The sequence below is a fragment of the Notamacropus eugenii genome, chromosome 3 (genome assembly GCF_028372415.1).
Source record: "Notamacropus eugenii isolate mMacEug1 chromosome 3, mMacEug1.pri_v2, whole genome shotgun sequence".
Taxonomy (NCBI): domain Eukaryota; kingdom Metazoa; phylum Chordata; class Mammalia; order Diprotodontia; family Macropodidae; genus Notamacropus; species Notamacropus eugenii.
In genome coordinates this window covers 413076988-413088300 of record NC_092874.1, presented here as the reverse complement: position 1 = coordinate 413088300, position 11313 = coordinate 413076988, and the positions used below count along the sequence as shown (strand labels likewise).

At 36.8% G+C, this 11313-nt stretch overlaps 1 protein-coding gene across 14 annotated transcripts in view; it reads right to left on the bottom strand.

The window, feature by feature from the left end:
- Window positions 1–322: 322 nt before the first annotated feature.
- Window positions 323–11313, bottom strand: part of IKZF1 (IKAROS family zinc finger 1) — a 133699-nt gene continuing 122708 nt past the window's right edge. For 6 of the 14 annotated variants that reach the window (XM_072598144.1, XM_072598151.1, XM_072598146.1 and 3 more), the window contains 2 exons: window positions 7831–7965; window positions 323–3818 (listed from right to left, as the gene is read on the bottom strand). In XM_072598144.1, coding sequence (XP_072454245.1) covers window positions 3115–3818; window positions 7831–7965 — 839 coding nt within the window. In that variant the 3' untranslated portion in view covers window positions 323–3114. The remainder of the gene's footprint in view (window positions 3819–7830; window positions 7966–11313) is intronic. The other 8 variants (XM_072598153.1, XM_072598148.1, XM_072598141.1 and 5 more) reach the window with 2 other exon arrangements.

Here is an 11313-nt window from a genome sequence, read left to right as displayed (position 1 = left end):
GAAAATATAGTGTAAGAGATAAACAAAGGTCTTGCTTTTTAAAGGTGGAAGCTATGGGAGAGGGTGACAATTTTGATTTGTGAAAGACAGGTCAACAAGTTATTCTTAATCCTCTTAATGCCAATATGTATTTTAAGGGCAATGTGAGAGTATGTGGAACCTTCCTACTCCCAAATGGGAACACAGCTAGGTATACTTTTCCCACATGGAACACTACACAGGCATATATCATCACATAAAACAAAACGAGGCACCGAATGGAAAATGTAAAACCATGCAAAATTCTGCTTTTAACAATGAGAAGAAAACTTCTGATACAGAATGTGGGCACATATCAAACATAATTTAATTACACGTTGACATTTTATGAAATCTACAGTAGTTTGAAAGGGAAAGAACGGTGTTACAATATAAAACCACAGCAAAAAGATGTGTAAATATAAGTTTATACTGGCTATAAAAGACAAGAGGGAAGTAGGACAGGAGTTTCCATCCAGGAATGGCTATATACAGTGCTGGATACAATTGTTCGGAATGTCATTGATTAAAACAAATTGCATAAACCAACTTCACTTTTTTTACAGAATGGATGAAAGAGTATGAAAGTACATTGCCCTGAACTTGTATTCTCAGCAGCTTACCATTTTGTAAGCATTTTCTTTCAATATGGAGTATCCTTTTTTTTTAAAGTTCTGTATAGACTTCTAAACAATCTTCCATTTGTCAAATGGATAAAAAAAGGGGAAAAGTGGTAAAATAAGAACATAGGACAGGTTTTTCCTTTTCTTTCCTTGCTTTGTAGTATCTTTGCAGTACATGTCAAAATTTCCATTTTATTTACTTCCAGTTTTTAAATGTTTATCCTGTCCTGGAAAAAACTGGGGGGGGAGGGGGCGGAAAGGGCAAAGAAACACCTGTGCCCATACTATTTTATGGGTATATCAACAATATGATATACCCATGAATAGGAAGAGTTGTAAGAATGGTAAAGCAATCTCATATTTAAGGAGTCACTACTAACCCAGCATGTCCCAGATCAGATCAATCATACCATATTCCGAGAACAGGGACTATTGTTGGTATCTAACAAAGGCTGAATATTGAAGAGAAGTGGGGAAATTCAAAACCTTTAAAACTTTGGAGAAAAGAATAGAGATGATTCTTTCTCATCCTCCCTGAATACTTTGGAAATAACCAAGAACTCTATTAATGTGGAGCAGAGATGTAAATATTTTAATGTTTTTGCCCCATTTTGCCTCAGTAGTGGTGAAGAGCTGTTCTTTGTTTCTCCAGATGCATATTTAAAAGTAAAACATTTTTAGCGAAACGATACAAATTCACATGGAAATAGGGTGTACACCTGATTGCTATGAAGAAATCCTTCTTGTCTATCCAAAGTAAATATTTCACAAATCATCTCACTACTATGGCTTCTGGGATGTACTCATTAGATCATATTGATAATCCGCCATCTTTGTTAATACCTAACTTGTATGCCCCATATGTGATATTAAGAACATGTATTCCCATTTCAGCCATATAACATAATTAGCATTGTTATTTCCTAGTAACTTCTGATATCTGAAATGGTGCAAAAGAATAATAAATCACATTTACTCATGGACAAACTTGTAGGACCACATTCTAGTGGAATGGATTTTCCAGTTACAAGGATTTAAGACAGAAAGAGGGACGGGGTAGGACGGTTCATATGCATGTGTGTTTATTAAGGAACTGGATTAGATTTTAAAGGAGATATTTATGGTAGGAGAGGTTAATTATAGAAGACGTTTGGCATGAAATTTTGGCTTTCTAGAAGGTAAATATTTAGAGAGGCAGTGTGGTGTAATGGATAGAGAGTGACCCTACACCCAGGAAGATGTGGTTTTGACTCTTATCTCTGACACATACTATCCGTGTAATCCTGAAAAAGTACCTTAATTTCTCAGTGACCCAGGCAGCTCTCTAAGACTATAAACTGTAGATAAGGTAGATACCATCTGCAATGGTAAAGGGTAATTCCCATCAACAAAAGTACCAATGAAATGTCAGTAGAGTAAGATATTTTAAAGGGACTTGAATTTCTCTGCTGGGTCAGGGGAGAGGTTGCAAAAATGATTGGGGGTCATGTATCTGAACGAGGATCTTCAATTAAAACCTCTGGTGCTTGTCAAGAAATTCCATGTGAACAAATGAGGGTCTAACTGTGTCTATGCACCAGGAATATTTGGCTCCATGTGACTGTGTAAGTTTCAGCAATATCCTTGAAGGTCTGTTACAGGCATTGTGAAAAGGTCTTTAAAATCAAATAGACCATATAAGAAAGATTCTCCTAATTAAGGATTTCTTCATTGTCAGCTTAGGTTTTTCTCCTGGAATTACCTTTTCTAAACAAACTGGATATTTTCCTATACAGATTATGATTTCAAATAACATTTTCCTTAAAACACACACACACGCAAACACGCTCACAAGAAGGAAACATATCAGTCTTTCGAAACAAGAGTTCTGGGGCATCACAATCCTTCAAAACCCAGATGACTCAGAATGGGCACCTCTGATTCTGTCCTAGTCTTTTCAACATCATTTTACTCCTGTTTTCTTTAAGACAGCCAAATCTCTTCATTTGTATAGACTATTCATGGAAAGTCACAGAACCCATCTGATGTGAGAATCTGAGTCTTAGCCAAAGGTTACAAGTAGAGGTGGACTCTTTTCTTTTCCAACCCTTGGTCTGTTTTTGTACGGTTTCTCTATGAAATTAGCTTTTGGGGGAAGGGATGCTTACAAGAAGCAAAAGATGAAGGAGGGGAGTGTGAGCTAGTAGTCTACAAAGTTCCTAGTTACATTAACTAATATTTTTTATGCTCTAAAATTCAACTCGGCAACTAACAATAAAAACTTCTCTCAAAAAAAAAAAAAAGAAAAAAACTGAGTTGCAATTGTATAACCATCCAGTACATGCTGTAGAAAGGAAGAAAACAGGCATCTGATTCCTTTTTCTTCCGACGCCTTTTTGTGTGTGGTTTTTTTTTGTTTGTTTTCTGTATGTGTGGATATTCATGCAACTCGAGGCACAGAGCACGCAAGGTTACATTAGCAGAGAAGGGAGTTTTAACTCATGTGGAAACGGTGCTCCCCTCGTGTTATGTGGGAAGAGAATTCATACCTGTCCTGACTGTGATAGCCACACATGTTGCATTCAAAAGGATCACGGAAGCCATGGCAACCCATGTGGATAGTATACATCACATGGTCCAAAAAGAGGACCCTGCAGTGTTCACATTTATACACCTTCAATGGCTCCCCACTATTGCTGATGACTTTGAAAGCGTCTTGGGAATTGTCACTTGCTGCCCTCAGGACATCGTAGGGCCTATGCTCTTCTTTTATGGACAAACCATTTCTGGCATGTTGGTTTATGTGGTTTGTCAGGTAAATGAGGCCACTCCGCTCCTCGTTATTGCTTTCTGTGTCTGTGGAGTCTTGGCAGCTGTTGCTTGGGGAGGCATCTCTTTCAGAGGAGATGGATTTAGCCTTAGAGAGCAGCAATAGATTTTCCACGGCGCTGTCCTGGGCTGTGTGATTAGGGCGTGGGTGACCATCAGCATGGGGCTTGTGGAGCTGGTACATGGAGCTGATGACAGGTACAACCTCGGAGCCTGGGGGCGTCTGTACCAATGGGCGCAATGATTCAGCCCCAAGGTAGCTAATGGCATTGTTGATGGCCTGATCCATGACATGGGTCTGCATCATTTCATTCTCCTTCTCGTAATTGGTGCTGGCATCATATGGGAGATCTGACAAACATTTCTCACCTGGTAATTAAAATAGGCAACAGTCAGTTGAGACCTGAATTTCTCAAGCATTTATTTATTTCTTTTTGACAATCAAGGTAAGTCAGTTAACAAACATTTATTATTATGTGCCAGGCACACTGAATATAGAAGTAATCAATAGGAAAACAATTTTAATTGTTTAATTAAATAATTGTTAATGATTTAATTAAATAATTCTGATGTATCAGAAAATATTCTGGGGAAATAATAAAAAAGCCAGGCAGACTACACAAATTATTTTAAAAATAGCACAATAAAAATAATCAAGTGAGATAATGTATGCAAACATTTCTGCAAACTTTAAAGTGCTATAAAATTTTAGCATCATGTAATAGATACCTGGATCCAAAGCCAGGAAGACTTGGGCTTGAGTCCTACCTCTGACACATACTGGTTGTGCAACCCTGGACAAATCCCTTCACCTCTCAGTGCTGTAGGGGACTCTTAGAAAGACTTCCATTGATCATATTTAGTTTCCTCACCTAGGAGATCCTTATACTAATGAAATCACAGGTCTGGTTCCTATCCATCACAATCATCATCATATTCTGTATATCGATTGAAGGGATTAGCTGAAGATTTATTCTATCAGTGAAGGATATTACGTTGAACTGCAGTGATAATCATCTCTCTACAGTCTTGGACACTCCCCTGGCAAAATGAACAAGTTTTGCTCTTGAGATGTTAATGTAACATTTGACCGTGCAGCGATGGTTTGAATATGATCTTCAGAATGAAGAATTGCATTTGTGGTTATGCCACTGATTTAATGAATGGTTGAGTGCAGCTCATCTACCATGTTTGTCTTAGCTTCCTCATCCTAACAGGAAAAAGACAATGGCTCACTTCAGAGCAGTGAGTCATGGTTTAACTCATGAGTGATAGTAGAGCTTTAAAGACAATTACTATCATAATTATAACAAAGATGGAGGCCTTTAATTAGAATTGCTTCTTTCTTCTAATTCCCTTCCCTCTACTGCCTTTAGCTAACTAGATTTCTAATATCCATTCAGAGAGATGATAATAGTGACAACAACAGAAACCCTCTTTTAACTGTCTACTATTTATAAGGACTTCTGTGAGGCAACATGGTCCAGTGGAAAGGGCTCTAGATTTGAAATCAGAACCTGAGTTCAAAACCTGGCTCTGCTACTTACTAACCTATAGGACCTTGAGAAAGTCATATTATTTCTCTTGACTTCAGTTCCCTCTGTAAAGTGGAGAGAGTTGAACTCTGAAGTGTTGTCAGGCTCTATGATCCACAGGTGTTGGAAATACAAAGGGGAAAACTCTCCATTTTCCTATATCAAGAAACTTTTTGACTGAAAAGGTAGGTGTGACATGTAGAAAATTAAGGATGATACTAATTTGATTTCCATGTAGTAAAAGAAATAGAACAGTGGAATATAAACTTCTTAAGGTCAGGGACTGTCTTGTTTTTGTCTATCTCTAATACCTAGTACAATGCCTGATATACAGCAGATGCTTAATACATGTTTGCTGAATGATACAGGGAACAGTATATGAAAATCAGGAGACAGACAGACAGACAGGCAGGCAGACAGACAGAGACAGAGAGAATAAGCGAGAGAGAGAGAGAGAGAGAGAGAGAGAGAGAGAGAGAGAGAGAGAGAGAGAGAGAGAGAGAGAGAGAGACCTGGAAAGGCAAAGCCCAAGATTTGAACCTTGAAAGAACATAACTATCTATGACAACATTGATCCGCATTATCGAATGTAGGTGCTTTAACAAATGTTTGTTGAACTGAATAATGGAGAACAGAGGACCATTTAATGAGTATGTAGTTGAAGGTAGAAACAAAATCAAGGAAATTACAGGGAAGGAGAACAAGCAATAGCTTGAAAGAGTCGAAAGAAAAATATCAATTATTTATTCCTAACTTTGTTTTTACAAGCTGGTTTTCCAATTCTTTAGATGAGATATTTCACTAAGAAAGAAGTGAAATCAATTTCCTTTGTTATACAGTATTATTTTATATGTCACAAGGCTTAAGACCAAATGTTGACTGTAACATGGAAGTGGTACAGTCATTAATTAGGGCCTTATTTTACTTCAGTTCTAAAAGCTATTTATTTATTCATTTGTTTTAAGTGAGGTGTTTTGTCATCAATAAAACAATTCGTTTTCATTAATAAAGTGTTTGAAACTTTACAAATATGATTTAATGTTGCTTCTCTTACATTTCACAATGCTTTCTTGTATGATAATGATATCTATCATCATTGTATAAATTTTCTAAGGAGATCATATATACATACATGTAAGATATAAGTATGTATGTAAATATAAAAACAGAGCCATTCTTCATGAATTTGCTAACTGGACTTCTCTGCTGTGGTCATTAACCATTGGTAGCATGTATACCTTCTCTCAAACTAGAATGTCCCATAAAGAGTGCCATATTCCAGCCTCGTTTCTTATCTGTAGTTGCATATTCAGCCTTGAGTTTGCATTCATTTTAATCCAATTGTAGTCATTAACGTGGGATAATGGGGTTCATTTAGCAGTTGCTTGGTTCATGATTATGCACCCTTATCTACTGAACCAAAGATCTTTAGAATCTAACAGGGAGAAAAGTTTCAATAAGTCATCATTCTTATAGATAAAGTTAATCAAGTCTAAAGACTTCTTTAAACTACTAAAGTGACAGATATCCATCTTACAAACAGAAAATGGTTGGTGCTTCTGTTCACATAAGCTTAAAGTGAATTTCCAAATCTGCGCATGTAGGAGTCACTGTTCTCTCACCAAGTTTTTGAAATGATAATGAACATACTGGTGAGGCTCACAATATTTTACCAGCTCTTGACATAACTGAATGCATTTTAACTTAGAACTAGGAATCCAGAATTCAGAATTCTTAGAACAAGGAGTAATGGAGGAAAGTTGCAGAGGAAAATTTTGGCTCAATGGAAAGAAAAGCTTCCTAATTAGTGATCCAAAAACCTACCTTAGGGAAAGGTTGGCTTTTCTATCACTGAAAGAATGCTTGCTCCATTGACTTCTTTTCCTGATTTATTCTCGATTACTGCTTTTTTTGGAATTCCTCCAGATTTCCTGGAATATGTATTTTTGGGTTTTTTTTGGACAATGATGGGTTTAAATCTAAAGGCAATATTCTAAGCATAAACTTATCAGAGAAAGGTGTAGAGGAATTTTATGTAATGATGCCTTTAGGTGTGAAAATCTAAAGAATACCGAGCATTTCTGCTACCATCCTACATAGGAAAAATCACAGCATGCGCATTACTGAAAGGGACGATTATTTTAATTTACTAAATGCACTTGAATTTCAGTTTCAGAGGCCTAAGCTGAAGAAGTAAGAAGCATCTCTTTTCAACTGCCTTTCTGAATATTATTATATTATATATTATTAATATTAATAATACTATATATTGTATAATATTATAGAACTAGAAGAAAGAAGACTGAGTTCCAGGTCCATTATTTGTTAGCTTTGTTAGCACTGGGTACATCACTGAACACCTCTGAGCTTCCCTTTTTTCATTTGTCAAGGGGAATGAGGTCCCTTTTAGGACTTAATTCAAAGAGTGAGAGTCAAATGATAAAGTCCAGTGTAACTGTAAAGTTCTGTATAAATGTGGGTGATGATTATTCTTGTTCTCATTCACAAAGCCCAGCACTAACCATTTACACAATCCTCTGAACCAGTGGGGCTTGCCCAAAATTCTATCTATAGAGGGTCCTGGAAACAACATAGATGGAAGGCACACAAAAGTGAGACAAAGCAGATGTGTTTTTTTAACTGTCCCCCTGTCAGGAAACATTTATTAAGCACCAACTGATGTCTACAAATGAGCTTAAAAAGGGGAAGAAACATTCACCTTACCTGTTTCGTTTTTTGTTTTTTTTTAAAGTTTCCTCCTTCCTTTACCCCCTAGCATAAAGCAAGTTTGAAAACACCCATTAACATGTTTGGCTTTTAAGAGACATCAAACGTTGAACTCTTACCCACAAATTTCTGAGGCATAGAGCTCTTACGTTTGGCGACGTTACTTGCTAGTCTATCCAGCACGAGGGATCTCTCGGATCCAATCTTGCACAAATCTTCGGCCATTTCGCTATGGTTGGTTTCTTCTTTAATGACTAAAGCCAAGGGAAATCAGAATGGTCAGCAACACAAATCTCAATAAGTTTAAGGGCCCGTAAAGTTGGAATAACTCAACAGAAGCTCCTAGCTGATTTTCAGTGCTCGTCATGGTAGTGGCCAACTTTGAGAAACATATTTCATTTTTATTTGGCAAAGTCCACTTAACTTTTCACAGGGCTTTTTATATTATATCCTCACAATAACCCTGTAATTTGGATAGAGCAGGGGTTATAATTTACATGGAACAGATGGAGGTGCTCAGACTCAGAGAGTTAACACATCCAATGCTATTCAATATTCACAGAGAAGCCACTAGAACTCAGGTCTCCTGAATCCTAGGTCAATGTATTTCCTAATATACCTCACTACCTCCCATGTGCTAATTATATATATACCAGTGCTAATGATAGGAATCCAGTACAAAGAAACATGTTTCTTTGCAAATAAAGCATCAATTTTCCTATGAGTTTCAACTGCAAAAGATTCAGGGTAGTACACAGGTTTTTTTTATTGAGTTTTGCTAATATGATTCAAAGGAACTCCATAATCATCAGGAAATCTCAATAATGAGTACAGTGGGTTAGTGATGGCCTTTTAGTGAATGAGAGGGCATTCATAGATGATAGTCCTTTCTAATTTTTCAGAATATTGCCATGAAAACTAAATTCAATTTTAATTAGTCCAATGGCTTATTATTTACTGAAGTATTAGCCTCCTCCTCTTTATAGGGATTTATAGTTTTCCTCCAGGATTAAAAAAATAGAAAAGAGATAGCTGATCACTTGTGAGCATTAAGAGGAAGTATTTAAAAGTAAAGTTTCTTAACCTGGAGTCTACAGGTATGTGTGTGTGGATATATTTCAGGGGATCTGTGAACTTGGCTGGGAAAAAGTACATCTTTATTTTAATGTGACTGGTTTCCTTTTTAATTCTATGCATTTTATTTGATGCATTTAATGATGATGATGATAGATTATATTTATGTAGTTCAAAGTGTTTACAAATATCTCTTTTTATCCTCACAACAATCATGGGAAGTAAGGATTATTATCCTCATTTTACAGATGACGAAACTGAGGCAGGCAGCAGTTAAGTGACTTGCCCAAGGTCACAAAGCTGGTAAGTATCTGAGGCTGGATTTAAACTCAGGTCTTCCTGACTGTAGGTCCAGTGCTCTATCCACTGTGTCACTCAGCTCCCTTTAAATTAAACAACAATAGTTATGAACAGATGAATTCATAGGTTTTACCAGACTGCCAAAGAAGTCTGTGACATAAAAAAGACTAAAAACCGCTGGCTTAAAGAGTATCCATGAAAAAAATAATAATTCCAAAAACTGAATAACTGAAGGGCATTATCCAACACTGACGAAAATTAAAAAGCATTGCTGCTCTTCCATAAAATTTCAAGTGCTTACGTGATGTAATTGAATAAGTCATAAGAAGTCACATAAACATATAATAATATAATATAAATTATATTTAATTCTATAATCATAGAATAGAGATGATATAATGTATTTTAAAGGTGGGGAAACAGGGTCAGAACAGTTTAGGGAAAGGAACCCTTAGATTTGGATTCCAAAGGACTTGGTGGACTCAAATTCTAGCTATTCTAGTTTTACTAATAACTGTATGACTGAGCCATGAGATCTTTCCTAGTCCTTCCTTACCCATTTGTTAGTACCTCTCCTCTCCAGATTGCCTTGTATTAATTTTGTACATAGTCTGTATATTATTACATGTGATCAAGTTTTCCTGATTTGGTCGTTGTATTTCCAGCATTTAGCATTAGTGCCTGACATATAAGTACTTAGTAAATGTCTGCTTGTTGATTGATTGGCTTAATCTCTCTGGTTAAGAGGATTGACTTAGATGATCTTAAAGAGTCCCTTCAAACTCTAGATCCTATGATCAGATCATCAAGTACAAGTCAGACTAATCTACCAGATTGGCAGATGAAGGAAATGTTAACAAAGCACTTGACAACTTGATTTCCTTGTAGACAAGCTGTACAGATGTAGGAGACATAATAGCATTGTACAGATTTGGAGAGGATGCTCATGGGGACTTGGATCTGTGCTGGTTAACGTTTTTATCAGCAACTGGCATGTAGGGATAACAAGTTTGGAGATTACAGGAAGTTGGGAGGGATCCACATGATTCTGATAGGCTAGAATGATGGGGTAATGTAATAAGATGGAATTTAATAGGGATAAATGTAAAGTTCTTCACTTGTGCTCAAAAAATCAAAACCAACTGCACAAGCAGAGGTTGGAGAAGGAATGCCTAAACCAATGGTTCTCAAACATTGTTGGTGTCAAGATTCACTTTTTTTTAAAGGTAATCAGGGTTAAGTGACTTGCCCAGGGTTACACAGCTAGTAAGTGTCAAGAATCTGAGGCCAGATTTGAACTCAGGTCCTCCTGACTCCAGGGCCGGGGTTCCGTCCACTGTACCACCTCAATGCCCCTGGGTGTACTCTAAAAGATTATTGAGGATCCCTCCCAGAGAATTTTGGTTTATACGGTTTATATCAATAAACATTTACCATATTAAAAAGCAAAACATCTTACTAATATTGTAAAATTAGTTTTGACCTCATGGACCCCCTAAAAGGGGTCCACAGACCACACTTTGAGAACTACTGACCTACATAACAGTTTGTGTATATGACACCTGAGTTTTTTAGTGTATCTATAAGCTCAATAATGGTTGAGTATGATGTGGCAATTAAAAAAAAAAGCTAACACTACCTTAAGCTGCATTGAGCACCATATACAGAAGAGGGTATTGGTTGGTTTTTTTTTTTTTTTGTAGTGTACTTGCAAATTTACTATTAGTGGAATGTGATGTGGTAATTAAAAAAAGTGAATAACACCTTAGGTTGCATTGTAGCATCATATACAGAAGAGGAAGACAAGGTAGAGGGTATTAAGACAGGAGGACGACTGGAAACCATTCTTTACAAGGATCAGTTGAAATATCTGAGTAAGTTTACACAGAAGATGATGACTTTTTTCAGGTTTTTGAAAGAAGCAGAAGAGGAAGTAAGATGTGTTCTGATTTGTCCCCAAAGAGCAGAACTAGGATCAGTGGGAGAAAGATATCTTAACAATTAGAACTAGGTCCAGGTAGAAGAGGCTGCCTTAAGAGCAATGGAAGTCTAAATGGAGGCGGAATGTTGGTGGGGGTGCCACAGAGGGGATTTCTGCACAGGAATACATTGGATTTGATGGGCTCTGATGTCCTTTTAACTCTATGTCTCTAAGTCACTACTCAAGACCACATAGCTAGTCAGTGAGCTACTTCTGATATCAGTGTTTATTGGCATGGTTCAAAGTT